Below are 19590 nucleotides of genomic sequence, written 5' to 3'. Positions count from 1 at the left end.
CAAAATTAAATTGTCTAAATCAATTTAAAAACACTTTCATCTTATTCCTTGTCGGTTCCTGATTTCCAAAACATGATATGATATGTTTGGATTAAAAACACGCTCAGAAAGTTAAAACAAAAAAAGGTACAGAAAAGCGTGCTATCCTTCTTAGCGCAACTACTACCCCGCTCTTCTTGTCAATTTCACTGCCTTTGCCATGAGCGGTGGACTGACGATGCTACGAGTATACGGTCTTGCTGAAAAATGGCATTGCGTTCAGTTTCATTCTGTGAGTTCGACAGCTACTTGACTAAATGTTGTATTTTCGCCTTACGCGACTTGTTTCTTTTGCTTTTTCTGCTGCTTTTTGATTTCCATGTTATTTCATTATTTGTGTGTGTGGGTGTGTCCTGAAGAAACGTCCATGGGCGAAAATGATGACCTTTTATTGTGCCGTCCTTGCTTTGGCGGGTACAGAAAACATTTGTTATTCAACTGAGGAGACATAATAATTATCACCAGAATCGAATACATCTGTGGTCATTCACAGCACCCCAATGTATGTGTAGCTCTATGGAGCGAACTTGCATTACTCAAAGAATCATTAGGCAACACCCTTATAACTCTACGGGGTTCAGGGGCGGATCAGTTCATTTTACGGGGGGGGGGTTTCCAAAAGTATATTGTGAAGATATGGGTGTGAAGGCGCGAAGCGCCGAACCGACGCGCGAAGCGCCTAGCTTGCTAGGGGGGTCCGGGGGCATGCCCCCCCCCCCCCCCCCCCGGAAAATTTTGAAAAAAAGGATGCAAAATGGTGCAATCTGGTGCATTCTGAGGATGATCATTACCAGTTTCAGGCAGCAGATTTTGTCACTGATTAATACCCCAAAAATTGAAACTCAAGCCAAAAAAACACAAAAAAATATTTTTATTTTTTGGCTGGGGGGGGGTTCCGGAAACCCCAGAAACCCCCCCCCCCCCCCCCCCCCCCCCTCGTCCGCCCCTGGGGTTATCTGAAATCTTTAGGTTAGGTTGCTAAAGGTCAGTATTACTTGTACCTAAGGTAAGTTAACATCCTTCAAAATGTGCTTGTGTCCCCTCACTTTCAATCATTACCTAACTATACACGCACTGATATAAGTTGGCTCTCCGTTCCAAAGCAGTGTGTTCAAACTACAAATTCCTGTGTGCTTGCAATGAAATTTAAAAGCCGCATTGATTTTTGGGTTGTTGGTGGTTCGACGTGCTTTGCTTTAAATCAGAAGAAGAGCACGCTTGATTTCTAATTCTGCCATGTTCTTATCGCTTTTCATCATCATCATCATCATCATCATCATCATCATCATCATCATCATCATCATCATCATCATCATCATTGCTAGTTGTAGAAGTAGCAGGTTTTTTTTTAAATTAGTACTATTGTTGTTGTTAAAAGTTTTTACGCGCACGCATGTTCTGTAATATGATTTGCATGAACATTTTCTTGGAAAAACTGAGTAAAACAACAATTCAAGAAATACACAAAACAACCAAAACACTGACGTTATTTCAGATTTTAAAAAAACAACACTTTTGCATCCAAAATGTACCTCATTCTTTTCAAATGTATTTTTTTTTTAAATTTCTTTCCAATCATCAGTCCAGCAGCCTTGGCTGGTTTTCTAAATCACACAATAGAGAACTAGACAAAGAGTGACAGAGGTTGACAGTACGTGCAAGCCAACACAAGAAATAGTCATCAACACAAAATGGCTGCCAGCCGCTTCAGAAGAAACAATACGCAATAGAAGATATTACTCAACATCACTTGTTAACGACAGTGTAAATTTAGACTTTTTGTTTAGATCAGAAGTTGTTTTTTCCCTGCAACTGATCCGAACTCATTCATAAACAAGCAGACAAATAAACAAGGAAACGAACGCGATAAAACGATTGCTGATTGTTCGTGGTTGTTTATTCTCTTGGGCAAAGTTATGCTCCCGAGATTGCCTTTAACAGAAATGTTCGACACTTGGCCGATTTTATCTTCAAATATTGGACGACGAATCAGCAACTGATCACTGCTACCGGCTTTGATGGCATTTGCATGTTTTTTTGTGTGTGTTTTTTTTAAATAAAATCTATTACTACATTACCAGAAATTTACTCACCTTTACTTGTGTCCTGTATTTATATATTTGATCACGTATTCTTCTTGTCTTTTCTCTTTGTCTAAATATTTACATATAATCATGTGTTGTATTTGTCTATTTTTTTTTACTATTCTCAGTAATTATCTATCTGTTGTACAATTTGTACATGTAAACATATTGTTTATTTTTTTGTCACAGAACATTCACTTCTTATTCATATTTAGCGGACCATGCGATTTAGCGACGGTTAAGTCATTCTTAGACTGAGCACAAAAAGTTAAGGATACTTTTTCAGTGTTTAGGGGGGATTTGAGCAATATTTCGGTTTATTACCTATCCAGTGCACCATATGGCTTTTGGACCAATCAGGACTGATTCTAGGTGACCCTCCAAATGTTATAACGTTCAGGCAGGGACCCTTTTTGTTTATCACGCTAAAAATTAACAAGACAAAGTAAACATTGGAACTGACAATATCAGCATGACTTATTCCACAGAATGACACTTTAAATGCTGTCAGATACTACACTCTTTATTTAAAAATACAGAAAAGCCAGTTTTGTCGGTGGGCGCTTTACAGAACGGCGAGTCACCACCCACCCTCTGCGTTTGCAATGCCGACCCACTCACTTCAAAATGCCATTTTCCAAGTTCTGACGATTCAAGCGAAATTGCGTCATTTAATTTACATCAAATATATCTTTACGTCATTTCCTTTCTCTCTGGCGTTGTTTCGAAATCTGTCACTCTCCGGTGGACAAGAGATATCGAAGTAACTGAAACGCATGTTCAACATGGTTTATCTTGTGAGATTGTTGTGTGATCGCATTTGACCTGTGATGATTCATTTCGTCAGGTGAGTGACTCTAATTGGCTGACCCAGATCACGAGAATGCTTTGACTGACAGGCATAATGAGATACGAACGACCCAGTTTCCATTGCGACTGTTTCGTCTAATTCGCGGGGTCGCTTCGAAATTTCTTTTGATCGAAATAGACGGTAATAAAACCGTTATTTCTAATATGCTGACTGTTAGCAACTGATAACAGACATGTCTCACAAATGATATCAGCATTCGCCTTCAGCTCATGGCTGATAATCCATTTTCTCGACATGTCTGTTATCAGTTGCTAACAGTCAGCATATTAGAAATAACTCATAATAACGTCACACGACCTTGACAACGCCTACCCTCAAAAATGGCGTTTTTGGACGGCGTGATTTACTTTCAACCGCGACGGTGACTGAAACTGAACAATATTTCCGATTTGTTTTACATCAAAACGTTGGTTTGGTGTCTTACCTAACATAGCATACCCATTCCGTTTAAATCCGATGTGCAATCAGGCTGACCCAGCGTGTGAAAGAGAGCGACCGCAATCTTGGAAAACGGCAAGAACTTCTGATTTCGGATGGGGTTATTACTGGGTAGCTGCAGTTGACATGCAACACATCTGAAACTACATTTAGCCGCCTCTCCATATTTCACAGAACGATGACAAAGACCAACAGCTGTATTCGTTCTAGTACTTAAAGGCAAACTGAACCTGAAAATGGACATTGTAACGTTTCTCCGTTATGTTATGTGGCATGTGGCAGATTGTTTGTATTTGTTTTTAGAAAAAGCTATTGCTACATTACCGAATAACTACACATTGACTGGTTACCGCGACCAAGGGACAAGTGCTTGTTGGATGTGTTATTATACTCTTAGACAATGCCAAGTACCATCTGCACTTTACCTGGTGAAATTAAGCATTGTATTCACAGAGCTATTAGTCCTTATATTTCTTTTCGTTTCAGACCACGTACCACCTAAACTTAACCTTGCTAACTAAAATTTGGCGTAAACAAAATGAAACTGTGAGAAACCAGCCCGAATGTCGATGAGGACAATATGATATTTTTTCTTTGTCCTGACCTTCTGACTGGTTGTCTGATAGATTTGTATCTCATATCCCAGCAATACCTGTGTTTTATTTGATATAATATACTACCCATCATAAGAGCAAAAAACTAGGCAGATGCGTTTGTTATTCAGCGCTAACAATCGTTATGGATGCCTTAACTTCACACTACTTACGCCGTGCATTTGAATCATTCAAACCTCAATCTAAAATCTTGAAAACCAATCTTTAAGCTCTAAAAGAAGGCGTTTTAAGCATTGGATAATTACTGAAACGGTTTTAGTAAAGACTCATATGTATCATGATACCAATTGTCTTGTGTGATTTTGTGTGTGTGTGTGTTCCTAGTTTCTATACTTTTGTGTGATCGTTCTATTGCATGTAACCTCAACAGTGTTATGTTTGTTTTTTTTGTTTTGCTTGATTGTTTGTTTGTTTGTTTGTTTGTTTGTTTGTTTGTTTGTTTGTTTGTTTGTTTGTATTTTGTTGATGTGGTAGTTTTTCTGTGTATGAAGTATTGTCTAGCACTATAGAAGTTTACTCACATTTACTTTAAGTGTCCGGTATTTATCTATTCTGATTGCATTCAGTCATTTATTCTTCTTGTCTTTTCTCTTCATGTATTTTTAATATTTTCATATGTGTTGTATTTGTCTATTTTCTTGGACTAATCTCTTCAGTTTACTATCTATTATACAACTTGTACATGTGAATAGTGTTCATTTTTGACACAGAACATTCACTTCTTACTAATATTCAGCGTTCCATGTGAATTAACACAATATGTAGTTTCATTCTCACCTTGCCGTTGGATGTTGAATGTCACTATTATATGTTTTCATGGCATGTCTGATGCCAATGTCATACACGGATGATCCTTTTTTGTTCTTTTTTTCCAATTACAATCTTTGAGTATGCTTTCACCACATTAACTTTCTGTATGCTTGTCCTAATCTATTTTAATTAAAGATAATTATGCGGTTGCCTTTTCCCCCAACATATGTTAAACCCAGACGCGATAGTGCAAATTTAATTCAAGAAACAATTCGTCTTGTTTGTGGGATTTTGCCAGATTATAAATACTGATAGATCATTAGTAAATGCTAACAGATACATGATACATAGAAACTGACTAATGCTTATAATAATACCTGTAGTAAATCAAAAGAGAATCTGTGGTCGTAGTTTGTAATTTAAAGCTGGATGTCAGGTGAAAGTTAAACACGTTGAAATGTCCGTCAACTAACTGTATATCAAGAGTCACGTACAGTAAATCAGTTATAATGTGAAACTCATTAAGGGGAGAGCACCAATTGTTCTTTCCTCTCAATTGAACTTGTACAATATACATTGTAGATATACTTCTCTCCCTTAATAGGATCGTTCGTTTGAATCAAGTTTACCCTTGTCAGAACCTATTATTCCTGGAATTGGCATCAATAGTGAGTTTTAAAAATATAAATCTTACATGTTAACAGTGAGTGCGTGGTGTTTAGGTAATAACACTGTTATTAGTTAGTACATATCAGTTAATGTTCACGATGTTGTAGTGTCTCGCCTGTTTTAAGCACCACCACCGTTATTTCTCATGAGTTTTTTTCATGGGGCTTTTCAAATAACATTCAATTCTTACCTATATTTAGTTTGCCCGGCGATTAGCAGTACGTTGTTTCGTTCTAATCTTGCAGTAGGATGTTAAAATTCACTTTTCATTGTTTTCGTGACATTTCTGATCACAAAGTGATAAACGAATAATGCTTGTTTGCTTCTTGATTTTCTTAAATTACATTGAAATGATCTGACTATGTTTTTTTCCGATTTAACTCTCCGTATGCTTGACTTATTCTATTTCAAATATATATATGTGCTTACCTTTCCCCCAACATGTTAAACTCAGACACGGTAGTGCAAATGCAACCACAGTCACAATTTGTCATGTTTGTAGAATTTAGCCAGATTTGGATAGAAGTAAAATGACATCTTCATTGTCAAAGAGCTTTTTTCAGTGTGACAATCACCAAGGAAATCTTTGTACTAAAAAGGAATTGCACTTCCCTCTACAGTATTATAGGTTCTTGTGACTTGGACATGGAAAGATCGCTGTGAAAAACGGAGACAAACAGATATTCAAAGGTTCGGATTTGTCAAAACAGCAAGTCTCAACGCTGATATAAAGATAGGTTTTTCCTCTTTGCAGAAAGTACCTGTCTGACAATAACAGGGACATTTCACCAGGGCTAGAAAGCGTATTTTGATTTGATGTATTTTCTTCTCGAAAACAATTTTGAGCGTTATTTCAAGTTAGTTTTGGGTGTTGGTGGTAGGGCTTTTTTCAATAAAAGCAACAAACAAACAAAACAAACAAACAAACAAACCATACAGGTTGAACATGTTGTGTGATAGTCGGTATCAGGGTTGCCTTTTGAAAACAAGTGTGGAATTTCAGGTAACGAAATAACACAATTTGATTTCATATAAACGGTCGAACTCTTCATTTTGACACCATAAAAATCAAAAACAATCTCAAACGATCCAACAGTTTTTACAAACACACGTGCTTTTTATGCAGACAAGATAGTGCCAACATGATGACAAAACCCCCATTGTTGCATATGCTAAATTGTGGAAGTATCAACATTAAGACAATTTCTTCCTTTTTTTGGGCAAGTGTTGGCCGTTTTTATGACAAGGGATGAAATTGTTTTCCAAAAGACCTTTGAATATCTTTAGCGGAAACTGTTTCAGCAACAAATAAAGTCAAAACTTTGCACTGCCGTGTCCCCTTTTGGTGCCTAGATGTAAAAAAACCACCATTATTTGTTTGCCATTATCTTTGCTAATAAATACAAATCTTATTTCAGTTCTTCGTGTGTGTGTGTGTGTGTGTGTGTGTGTGTGTGTGTGTGTGTGTGTGTGTGTGTGTGTGTGTGTGTGTGTGTGTGTCTGCATGTGTGTGTGTGTGTGTGTGTGTCTGTGTGTGTGTGTGTGTGTGTGTGTGTATGTGTGTGTGTGTCTACATGTGTGTCTGTGTGTGTGTGTGTGTGTGTCTGCATGTGTGTGTGTGTGTCTGTGTGTGTGTGTCTGCATGTGTGTGTGTGTGTGTGTGTGTGTGTGTGTGTGTGTGTGTGTCTGCATGTGTGTGCGTGTGTGTGTGTGTGTCTGCATGTGTGTGTGTGTGTGTGTCTGCATGTGTGTGTGTGTGTGTGTTTGCATGTGTGTGTGTCTGCATGTGTGTGTGTCTGCATGTGTGTGTGTCTGCATGTGTGTGTGTTTGCATGTGTGTGTCTGCATGTGTGTGTGTGTCTGCATGTGTGTGTGTGTGTGTGTCTGCATGTGTGTGTGTGTCTGCATGTGTGTGTGTGTGTGTGTCCGCATGTGTGTGTGTGTGTGTCTGCATGTATGTGTGTGTATGTGTGTCTGCATGTTTGTGTGTGTGTGTGTGTCTGCATGTGTGTGTGTGTGTGTGTCTGCATGTGTGTGTGTGTGTCTGCATGTGTGTGTGCGGGTGGCTGGGTCAAAGGGTGTGTTCACGAAAAGAGGAGAAAGGTGGCGAGGGCTATGAGAAAGTCGATTGCTGTTCTTCGTTTTTCATGTGAAATGAAATGTGTTTAGTTTCGGGAAAAGTGAACATTGGCTTCAGTAGAAATTGTGGCAATGAGGAAATGTCTGAAACGTTTAAATGCAGTTGGTCTTGTGAATGGGATATGTTTTACTTCAACAACAGATACTACCTTATAATAATATTCAACTGATCCGTCGTATTTGTATTGCTGTTGAATTGAATTCAGACGTAGGCTACATAGTTGTCGACTGTGTATGCAGTCGTTATGGTGTTTGACAAGAAATATGTTTGCCACATTCCAATTATACTGAATGAACAGTTCTGTTGTGTTTGCATGGAGGGCTGGATGTGTGTGTGTGTGTGTGTGTGTGTGTGTGTGTGTGTGTGTGTGTGTGTGTGTGTGTGTGTGTGTGTGTGTGTGTATGTGTGTGTGTGTGAGAGAAAGGTCATGAGAGAGATCATGCGCGCGTGCATGTATGCATGCATATATCGGGAGATCGTGAGTTCGAATCCCGGTCGCTGCCGCCTGGTGGGTTAAGAGTGGAGATTTTTCCGATCTGCCAGGCCAACTTATGTGCATACCTGCTATTGACTTAACCCCCTTCGTGTGTACACGCAAGCACAAGACCAAGTGCGCACGGAAAAGATCCTGTAAACCATGTCAGAGTTCGGTGGGTTATAGAAACACGAAAATACCCAGCATGCCTCCTCCGAAATCAGCGTATGGCTGCCTGAATGGCGGGGTAAAAACGGTCATACGCGTAAAATTCCAGTCGTGTTAAAAAAATGAGTGAACGTGGGAGTCTAAGCCCATGAACGAAAAAGAAGAAGAAGAAGATATGTATTGGACAAAAGTTTAAGAGATAATTAGAACTAGACCAAAACGGCACACGTGTCGGCTTGGACAAGCTTGAATAGACGGTTTGGGGAAATAACCCTGTCGTGGTTTTATTGATCTTTGAAGTTTCGTACACCTTTGAAACAACATTTCAAACCATTGCGAAGCGAGTGATCATAGACTTCACACAGTCTAAAATCAGCTCTGAAGAGCACTTTTTGCAGTGCCCACTGGCTTTCGAAAATATGCTCATCGGAGCAAAGTATTCACTGCTGCTATAATCGCTTTCTGATACTGATCAGTGGCCACGTGTATTTTACCTCACCGTATGGAAGGTGCACAACTTTTCCTGATCACAATATAAACCCTGATTGACCACTTTCCGAAAATCGTCTATCAGAAGAAATGTTCGACACTATGCCATTTTCTTCGAATACAATGTTGTCAAATATACAACAACAAAACACCGACCAGCATATATTACCAATGTATTCACAACAATTGCAAAAAAAGAATCATGGAACAATGTCTTGAAAATTACTAGTGAATATTTCGATGGGCTAAAACCAGAACCAATTACCTCAAAATAACCTGTTTTGCAACTTTATAGTTATTTGACTTATGGTAACATGATTCTCACTTTCTGTAAAGGATTCTTGAAAATCTTGCATAATTGCGTATTTATAAGTCATAATTTGTTCTGGCTCCAAGCATTTCTCCTGCTCATCTTGGAAGCAGAACCCTCTAACTCCATCCAGGTTGGAAGCAGAACGTGCTAAGTTCAGTTTAGTCTGTTCTGCTACTGAGGCCTGTGGGGAAGGGAGTGTTTCACAGCGAGCCAGATGCAGCCATCGTCACCTGACCTCTTCTGCTTGCTGTGTCACAGTCATTTTTCCTGTTCACGGCGCAGCCAGATAAGCGCACATTAGCGATAGTGGTATCTGGTCTTGACCCTTTCTGTGTGGTGTAGGATTTCCTCCAGCACACAGAATAGTGTAACTAGCAGTAGTAGAGTCTGCTGTTGACAGAAAAAGGAATTTGATAGACTGTGGGAACTAAAACAGGTCAGTGACACCTGTCAAGTGTCAGTATCCGAATTCCTGACTCCGGATGTACAGGGTTGAAACACAATTAACTTTCCTGTGATAAAGAGTGAATGAAGAATGAATTGGAAAAGATGCAGTCCCTTGATATTGAGGGAGGAGGGTGGTAATAAGGGGGTTGGGGCAGGGGAGGGGGGTTAGTGGTAAAGTGGGTGCAAGGGGGTGGGGTGGGGTGGGGGGGGGGGTGTGGTGTCCTAAACTGACAAAAGGATGGTCCACTTTCTGAAAACACTGGAACAGAGAACAGCTCTCTGCCATTTTTACATCTGCTGCACAGTCAATTTGGCTGTTGCTCGAGTCAGGACACAGATTCAAGTGAGTATCTTCAAGTATTATGTTTTTCCCCATTTGAACAGACCATAAAAGCTGAAATTCAGATTCCTTTTTTAAATATAGGGGATTAACCTTCTGATTCAGTCTAAATCCTGTATCTGCAAACTGATTCCTAGCTTTTTCAAATTTTGTGTTTTGTTTTCCTAATTGTAAAACACAGGCAGGTAAATGTGTTTGTTTCAGCGTGAATGTTCTTGCGCGCGTGTGTGTTTGTTTGTGTCAGTGTGTGTTTGTGTGTGGCGGTGTGTGCATGTGCTCATGCCTTAATGTTGTAGTGTATCCATGCAGCTCTTTAGTGTTTGTTAAAAAATTAAAAAAATGTAAGTGAGTGTTTACAGTATTTGTGTATGCTTGTAAAGATGGATAGATGAATGATTTGGTTGATGGATTTTGTCAGTTTAATTGACTCTAATATATTTTGTTATTCAGAGGTTATCACAATGTCAAACTGATGAGCATTTGTGGTCAGAGTGTAATCAAGTACTAATGTTTCATTTGTTTGTGTGAATAGAAACACGAAAACTATCCAAAGTTTTAACGCAGAAGCGATAATACGGAGGCAATTACCTTTTTTTTTTATTATCGGTTAATAATTTTAAAATAGAAGTACATGTAGTAATTGCCTGTTCAAAGGAGATAACATTCATAGTATCCATGTCTTTTGCAGACGCTGTTTGAAAGGAGATGAATCATCAGGCCGTCCAGGCAAGTAAGAAGCACCATGCATTTCAGGAAACTGTCCTTCGGATTCACGGATTACGGTTGCATAATCTCCTTTCTGCCAATGCTAAAAGTGAAACCTGATGACTTTGATGCGTCTCCATTGGCAAAATCTACCCCAAAATATGACGATTGTGCTGTTTCTTCAATCGAAGATCCTTTTGAGAACATGGTGAATGGGGGTTATCCTCCTGTTCGAGTCATGCATCAACTCCAATACTTGCTGATTGTGATTCCACCCCTCAAAAATGAATCAAGCTACCCAACTCCTGTACATCTTTCTCCTGTGTGTGCTTCCACATCAGCTTGTAGTATATATGTCAGACACTGCTCCTTTAGGTGAAACTACCACAGCATCTCTTCCATCTGTTTATGGAACCCCAACAAAGAAAATTCTGTCATCGATGAAGGAAGCATCCTATGTGACACCTCCTGAGAAGAAGTTCAGCCGAACTTAAAGACTCTGCAACCCGGGACTACGAGAAAAGGTGTGTTCGAAAAGCGAAGACACTCAGAGATGAATTTTACACAGGAATAACTGGTCAAACGGCTAAGACAAAAGCAGTACAGGAGGTCGACTGTTAAAAGTGCAAAATGTGTATTATTTATTTCGACCTTTGTGCACAACATTTTTGTGAAGAGGAAAGTACAACAAAAGGTAAGAATGCCAATTTGTTTTCTTGATAATGAACAGAGTAGCATGCAGTCAGGATCTAAAGCTCGTGATTTTGTTTAATACCATTTGCATTGTGTGGTTAAAATGCGCCTTCAGCCTTGTGTTTATTTGTTTGTTTGTTTGCTTGTTTGCTGCTTTGTTCGTTTGGTTTGTTGTTAGTGTTATTGGGTGTGTAGTTTTGTGCGTAACGCAAAACGAGCTGATACAACATAAGATTACCGTTGGGATTTCTTGAAAAACACAATAAAAAAAGTGTAATGATTTCAGAGAGAGTTTTGTGTGTGTGTTGTTTTTGTTATGTGTTTTTTTTTCGCTATGAAAAGTACCGGCAATTTAATTTTTATTTATGCGTGTTGCGTTCATTAGGCCACACAATGAATGAATACATGAGTCCTTGATGATATTTTTGCAAGTGACTTGACATTTGTTTGTTTATGACGGTAATAAACTTTGAAAAACGATTTGAACTAATGTACAGTATAAGCTTTGCTTGGAAGCAGAACATGCTATGTGTGAGGAGGCTGCTTCTGACTGCTGTAGCACAGGCCACAGTGGGGTCTGTGTGGAAGTCAGAAGCAGCTATGGTGCACTGGGCTTTTCTAGCTCCAGAACTGAGAAAAGAGCAGGAGTGTATTCTGGAAGCAGAACAAATTATACCTTTTTTGCATATGAAAAAGTTGTTCAATTAAATTGATTACTGGTGTGCATGACCAGTGTTTCCTCTAAGTCAAGTGTGTAAAATATGAGGGCTACAATCCTGTGTTTACTATTTTTTATAAGGGGTTGAAATCTTCAAGTGGCCATTTCTCAAAATGGTGGAAATCCAGTTAGATGGTTCTGGTTTTAACCCATCGATTTGGTGGCTATGTAACACGTAAATGCCATAATTATCTGTATGTACATGGCAACCCACAGATTGTATATGTCAACACAAGTTAACCCTTGAAATGAATATTACTTACGATTAATTAATTCTGGTATTCCATGACTGCATTGTAACATACACATTTCACAGAATCCGTAGCGTGTATATTCTAATCATATAACCATGTTCTACTTATCTGAATCGGACTTTCTGTTTTTCTCAAAGAAAAACAAAATGTATGAGGTTTTTATTCTCCCCGCGGGTTAGGGGGAAGCATTTACCCGATGCTCCCCAGCATGTCGTAAGAGGCGACTAACGGATTCTGTTTCTCTTTTTACCCTTGTTAAGTGTTTCTTGTATAGAATATAGTCAATTTTTGTAAAGATTTTAGTCAAGCAGTATGTAAGAAATGTTAAGTCCTTTGTACTGGAAACTTGCATTCTCCCAGTAACGTTGCAAGCCCCTGGAGCAATTTTTTTATTAGTGCTTTTGTGAACAAGAAACAATTAACAAGTGGCTCTATCCCATCCCCCCCCTTTCTCCGTCGCGATATAACCTTGAACGGTTGAAAACGACGTTAAACACCAAATAAAGAAAGATGAGGTTTTTATCAATGATCTCAAATAAATTGAAAAACTGTCCATAGTAACACAATCCATTTCAATGTTCGCGCCATCTCTGTCCTTAACGGATTGAGCATGAGAGGCCTGCACGGATGTAAAGAACCATTTTTGATTCGCGATCATTGATATGGAAGTAAGAAGTATATTTACGCATAGTAATGAGAGTACATTTTCGTTGTTTGTACAAAAAGTAATCTTTGCATTGCGACTCATTTAAGCTCCTCCCTCTTCCCTTCTTCGTCCAGTTTGCGCTTCAGTTGCAGTAGTGCTGACATTCGCCGATCACGCCAGCGACACCTGTCGGCCAATCGGTTGCTCGGAGTCCACTGCTCGAGGTCACGTGTCAGCTTTTCGGCTGCCGGTCCTTGCATCAGTTCCGGTTTGGGGAATGTCTTCTGGACTTGTTCAACCATAGCTCCGTACTTCTTGCTCGAGTCCACGAAACCTTTAATAACAAAACATGGTAAAGACACTGATGAGAGTTAAAGCTGTATGACATCTCAGATGGTTGAATAGGACGAGTTATGTCAATTGTAAAACCCGATCTATAGGTTTAATTCAATTTTGTGTCATCTATATATTCATTTTTTTTTAATGCTGTGAAAAACGGGAGGTTTCATAAACACACGCTTGAGCGACCGCGCGCGCGTGCAAACAAGTACGAACACGCCCACGTACACACACACGCACACACACACACACACACACACACACACACACACACACACACACACACACACACACACACACACACACACACACACACACACACACACACACACACACACTCCTTCACCTTAATCTGAGGTAAGATTGAACAAGAGCCCGAGTGATTTTTTAAGGTTAGGCCGATCAAGAACCCAAGATGTTCCAGCTACACTTTGGCCGAACAAGAGCCCAACGGATGTTAGGAGGTTCGGTTGAAAGCGCACGCGATTTGTTTGGGTATACAGGGGCGGATCACATTTTGAGGGGGGGGGGGGTTCACATTTTTGTTAGGGACAATATGACGTCGCGAAGCGTTCAGTTGAGGGCGCAAAGCGTTCGAACCTCCTAGGGGGGTCCGGGGGCTTTCCCCCCCGGTATTTTGATAATAACAAGGGAAATGGAGCAATCTGGTGCACTCAGAGCCAGGAAACTTACCCTAAAACACCTCCCAAAAAGAAAATTGAAGAAGACAATTTTGGATCAAAACAAGGACAATAATTGACCGATCTGGTGTAACCTGAGCCAATAGATTACCCAACTTTTTTCTCAAACCGTCACTTGGAAAACAAAGGCCGGCTCCTAGGGGGTCCTGGGGCGTGCCCCCCCCCCCCCCCCACCCAGGAACATTTTGATAAAAATCAAGGAAAATGAAGCAATCCGGTGCAATCTGAGCCATCGGTTGTTGGTTTTTTTCTTGTTTTTTTTAAGGCCAGGAGGGGGCGTGTTCCGGAACCCCCAACCCCCCCTCTCCCCCCCCCCTCCCCCTGGATCCGCCCCTGGTATGCATACCATCAGCATTGATGTGCTCGACGTCAAAGGGCCCCATGAAGGCGTACCATCCTCCCAGCCCTTCGCTCATGGCCGTCTCTAGGCTCTCCACGTCCACATAGTCCTCCTGAAAAGTAACGCGGTCCAGCATTCTGTAAGGCTGCGTAATGTTATAGTAGTGTGTGCGTGTACTGTGAAGTGACTGGTACTGAGATGTCTCAGGCTCTGTCTTGTCTCTCGCTCTGTCTCTCTGTCTCTCTCCCTCTCTCTCTCACTCTCTCTCTCTCCCTCTATCTCTCTTTCTCTTTTTCTCTCCCACCCTCTGTCTGTCTCTGTCTCTGTCTGTCTCTCTGTCTGTCTGTCTGTCTCTCACTCTCTCTCTTTCTCTCTCTCTCTCTCTGTCATTCTCTCTCTCTCTCTGTCTGTCTCTCTCTCTCTCTCTCTCTCTCTCTCTCTCTCTCTCTCTCATTGTCTCTTTCATTCTGTTTTATCGTGCATGTTTTTGCTACCTCAATCGTTTTATAGAAAATACCTTCTTTAATCTTGTAAAGCCGGGGGATGTGTTCACGCTAACTTACATTTTACGACTCCCGTCCCCGTTTCCGTCAATCTTGCCCAACGTCCCTTTTCACTCCCCCTCCTCATTTAAATCCTTATACATCCGTCTGCCTTCAACTCTCACACCCCACCCCACACTCTCACACCCGACCGGCCCCAACCCCCCACGGCCAACACTCCCACCCGCTTCCCTCTCCTTACGCTGACGAGTTGCCAGGCAACGTGAATGATGGCGGCCTGAATGCGCGCCTGCACGAAGCCGTCGATCTCCTTGTTGAGCACGATGGGCACCTGGCCTATGACCTCCATCAGTGCCCGTGCCCTGTCCACCGCGGCAGGCTCTGTCCAGGGCGTGGGCACCAGCTCCACCATCGGGTTCAGCAACGGTGGGTTGGCCTTTGAATACGCGAAAATATAATCAGAAGATATCGGGTGGCATATGTTTAGTTCAGTAGAAACACTTTGTACCACACAACACGCTACTGTATGCTAATACTACGTGTGCTTACATATTTACATCTACATTGGAATTGCTTTTTCATGTGCTGTCAAGGTCAAAAGAGTACTAAGGAAAAAAAAAAGTCTGTTTACGGTATCCCGACCGACCCTATTTTTTCGCGCGGCCCCAGACTTTTTTTTGGCATTTGGGGGGGAAAAAAATTTTTTAAAACAAAGTTTGTCTTTTGGCAAAATAACTTAAAAATATGTTTTTTTGGGAAAAAAAATTTACAAAAATAAAAAATCCCGACCTACCGACCCTATTTTTGTTTTACCTATGTTACCGTAAACAGACTTTTTTTGGGGCCTAATACCCTTGTTAGAAATGTCAAACAAAGTAAAGAATGTGACAACAGAATCAGAGGAGGTAAACGGGGACGGCAAGGTGCTTTAAATTACAACAACAATATCCGGGGAAGGAAATCGAGAAAGATGGGGGCGGAGAGATGATGACTAACGCAGGTTCACAAATTTAATACATGCCACCCTGTATTTCCTTAATAAAATCTTGTTTAAATCAATTGGCCTTCAAGAAAAAAAGTGTGTTGTGGGTATGATTTGAGCATGAAAAACTCATTTTCTACAGAATGCAGGGGCGGATTAGGGGGGTGGTTACAAGGATTCCAGACCCCCCCCCTCGGCTGTAAAACAACAAAAAAAACAAAAACAAATGTTTGTGAATGTTGTTGTTGTTTCTGTCTGTAAAGACGGGGGAAGTGTTAATTGTTTAATCAATATCATTTTTGTACAGTTTTAACTGCCAATCCTATGCGACGTCTTTCTTCTAACCATACTATATGATGTCGGGAGCAGATATCATGGAAGATAGATTGCCATTATTTAATACTAACTTTAAAAGAAATAATGAGTGGCTGCTGACACCAGTTGATCATGTTTAAAATCAAGGATAAGCCACAAACTGTTTATAAGATAGCTAAAATTCTTCAGCTTCAGGGGGGCTTTGCCCCCCAGACCCCCAAGTTGCCACGGTACCCCACCTCTACCGACCCCTGGACCCCAGGTTGTAACCCCCCCCCCCCCTCTCGGGCTTAACTGCTCCGCCCCTGGAATGGTTAGTTTTCGAGTGGTAGCCTACGTTCTATATGTATGTATGCAGGTGAGTCAATAGCTGTAAGTTGTGTCGTTAACGACATGTAATACTAACATATATTCACTGCCTCATAAGTAAGCCTACTTTCACTGAACCACCATGCAATCACCGAGACAATGATCTTTCTCGAAGAAGAGATTATATAAAGAACAAAACTTTCAAACTGCCCATGTATGTAATCGAGGATTGTTTGTCTTTTTTGACGCCAGCGCTTTTATTTTCGAGGCGGAGGTGCGAGGGACGGAGTTTTACACAATAAAGTTATCTTAAATACAACATCCCCTCCTCCCCCCCCCCCCCCACCCCCCACCCTCCCCAATTCGCCTCGAGTTAAGAAAAGAGAATTTGCCTACCGGATGGGCCACCATAAACCTATGTCTTTTCTTCAAGTGGTCAGACAGCAGAGATGGCACGATGGCGCTCGTGGAGGTGGCGAACACGACGTCATCAGGCGTAATGACGTCATCGATCTGTCGCCATACGTCACGCTTTAGGTCCCTGTTTTCGGGGACACATTCCTTGCAACACACAATACGTGAAGAAGCTTCGTTATAATTGCAGCTCTGACAACTAGAACTGAAAAGATTATTCAAATACCATGCAAATGACTTAGTGAGGGGTATATATTGCCCATCATTCAATCAACAACTTCAAGTGGCTTCCTTTGAGGAGTTACTTTCTATCCAATTGCCCTCACTGGTCTTACTGGTCTTACTGGTCTAAATTTGTTCTTTCGTTCCCCGGCTCGCTTACTGCGCGTTGCAACCCCAACCCTAACTCTTATCATATCTCTTTCACACACGCGAATACACACACACAGACACACGCACGCACACGTACACCACACACACACACACACACACACACACACACACACACACACACACACACACACACACACACACACACACACACACACACACACACACAAAACCAACCTGGATGTAGATGGCTCCAGTGACGCATTCTTCGAGAATGGTGGTTGTGCAAATATGACCTTTAACCTCGGCCAAGGTCAAACTGCTTCTTTGAAGGCCTTCCTTGTAAAGGGCAGACAACTGTGCCTCGATGTCCACTAGGGCGGACTGCAGTTGGTCTGAGATTACGTCATACAACATGACGTCATATCCTGAGCAAGCAAAGAGCATTGCCCAGCTTTTCCCGATGAGACCACTGAAAGCATGTATCGTTTTTGTGAGTTATTATGTCTGTAATATGTCGAGGCGTTTTTGAGTGCCTTCTGTTTGTTCTTTTGTATTCACGTTTGAAATGTTGATAGCAAAAGTAATGGAAACACAGTGACAGCTTGCTTTTTTACAGAGACATTCTACACATATATGCTCACATCAAATAGTATATTACTAGTAAATCTGGTGCAGTGTTCTTTAAATTGGCAATACAACACATCGCACCCACATGCTCTATCGCGATGTCTCTGTCTCTGTATATATGTTTGTGCGTATGTGTAAGTGTGTGTGTGTGTGTGTGTGTGTGTGTGTGTGTGTGTGTGTGTGTGTGTGTGTGTGTGTGAGTGTGTGTGTGTGTGTGTGTCTCTCTCTCTCTCTCTCTCTCTCTCTCTCTCTCTCTCTCTCTCTCTCTCTCTCTCTCTCTCTCTCTTTATCAAAATAATTGACCCATATCTAGACTAAGCTGTATTTTAATCAGCCATGCCTCATTATCTCCATAATGTGATACATACCTTGCTTTCACTGTTTAATTACTTGACCTAATTCTCTGACAATGACAGTGACGCTAAGGTCTGCACTTTGTTAGCATGTTAACGATCAGTAAATCTCTCAAGTGTATACTGTAATCAGTATTTAAAGATAGCTTCCATCCTGCGTAAGCGGTCGTATTTAACACCACATGTCTGCCTGGGCTTTCGCGCGAAAATACATATTTATTACACACCTCTGAGTTCTTGATAGCTGACATATTTTTCCGAGGGTCGATTTTCATGTATTCCCGTGTCTCTGGCGAATCGCTTTTGCGGATGAATTAAAATTGTTTTTGTAGCGGATGTAGGAAAGCTAGGAAAACGAGGCTCGGTAACCATGGAATACGCTCCGGTAACCGTGAAATCCGCAGCGTATTCACCTACTTCAGCTAGCAGAGACAAAGAAGCAGGTCATGGGTAGATACCAAAATTCAACCTCCTCGTGTAGCTGCCTCAGTCGTGGTATTTTGTGCTGAAATAATGTTGCAGGTGCCAATTACGAATGAAAAGCAGTAAAATAAAATAAAAAATAAAAAAAATAAAAATAAAAAAAACACTCTGCATAGAGAGCGTCAGACTGTATTCTTATTTTTATTTTTTGTTTTGTTTTTAAGTTTAACCATCCAGGAAGAAAAATGCCAGTCTTTTCCTATTTTAAAGTCTTGGACGAATGTTTCGTTTCTGACACAATGATGTTCACGAGAAGACAGTCCGCTTTAACAACCTGTTCTGGAATAGCTTACCTGAGAAATAAAAGCGCTGTTTCTGCAAAACTATGTCATACAGCTTGTTTTCTTCATTCTCAATCAAGTATTGAAACAAGCAAACAGATCATATTTCAGTAAATATAGCGCTTACCTGCCTATGATGGCAATTTTGTTCATCGTCGCAGCGTCTGCTTTCGATGTGTCCGCCATTTTGTTAGAGAGTGACTAATGTCTTCACGGTTGTTATCAGGTGTTGGTTGTGTGGGTGCAAATGTACCGTATGTACACAAATGTACACAGTGTATTTTTGCTTCGGTTATGTTGCGGTAGAAACCTTGACTGGAAAGATTGTATGCAGTGGCTTTGCGATGATAAAGTGAAATGATAGGTGACGGGTGTGTGTGTGTGTGTGTGTGTGTCTGTGTGTGTCTCAGTGTGTGTGTGTGTGTGTGTGTGTGTGTGTGTGTGTGTGTGTGCGTGTGTGTGTGTGTGTGCGTGTTCCTCTGTCTGTCGGTCTGTCTGTCTGCGTGCAGGTGTATAATTTATCCGCCTCTCTGTCTGGGTCTGCATCCAAGGCGTTGTATGTGAGAGACAAACAAAGACAGGTAGAAGATAGTTAAACAAAGAGGGAGAAGTACAGTTTATGTTGTCTTGCAGCTGACACAAGTACAGTAGAAACGTCAAGACTAAAAACAATCTCAGAAAATCAGGTCTTTAAAATGATGGACTTTTAAAATTAAGATAAATTTACAAGCGTTGATAAAGCGAGGTCTTAAACAAG

The 19590-nt window shown here is 40.9% G+C and overlaps 1 protein-coding gene and 1 long non-coding RNA gene across 2 annotated transcripts; one reads left to right on the top strand and one right to left on the bottom strand.

The window, feature by feature from the left end:
- The first annotated feature begins 9720 nt into the window (after positions 1 to 9720).
- Positions 9721 to 11620, top strand: LOC138945409 (uncharacterized). The gene is made up of 2 exons (XR_011448986.1): positions 9721 to 9840; positions 10526 to 11620. It is a non-coding gene; the product is annotated as an uncharacterized lncRNA (long non-coding RNA).
- Positions 11621 to 12577: 957 nt separating this feature from the next.
- On the bottom strand, positions 12578 to 19024 carry LOC138945406 (lambda-crystallin-like). The gene is made up of 6 exons (XM_070316839.1): positions 18961 to 19024; positions 17324 to 17558; positions 16739 to 16903; positions 14978 to 15172; positions 14240 to 14345; positions 12578 to 13187 (listed from the first exon to the last, which is right to left on the bottom strand). Exons 1-6 carry the CDS (start codon positions 19017 to 19019, stop codon positions 12952 to 12954), a joined length of 996 nt encoding a protein of 331 aa, XP_070172940.1. The 5' UTR covers positions 19020 to 19024; the 3' UTR covers positions 12578 to 12951.
- Positions 19025 to 19590: the final 566 nt, after the last annotated feature.

The sequence above is a fragment of the Littorina saxatilis genome, linkage group LG13 (assembly GCF_037325665.1).
Source record: "Littorina saxatilis isolate snail1 linkage group LG13, US_GU_Lsax_2.0, whole genome shotgun sequence".
NCBI lineage: Eukaryota > Metazoa > Mollusca > Gastropoda > Littorinimorpha > Littorinidae > Littorina > Littorina saxatilis.
This window is presented reverse-complemented; position numbering and strand designations above follow the sequence as displayed.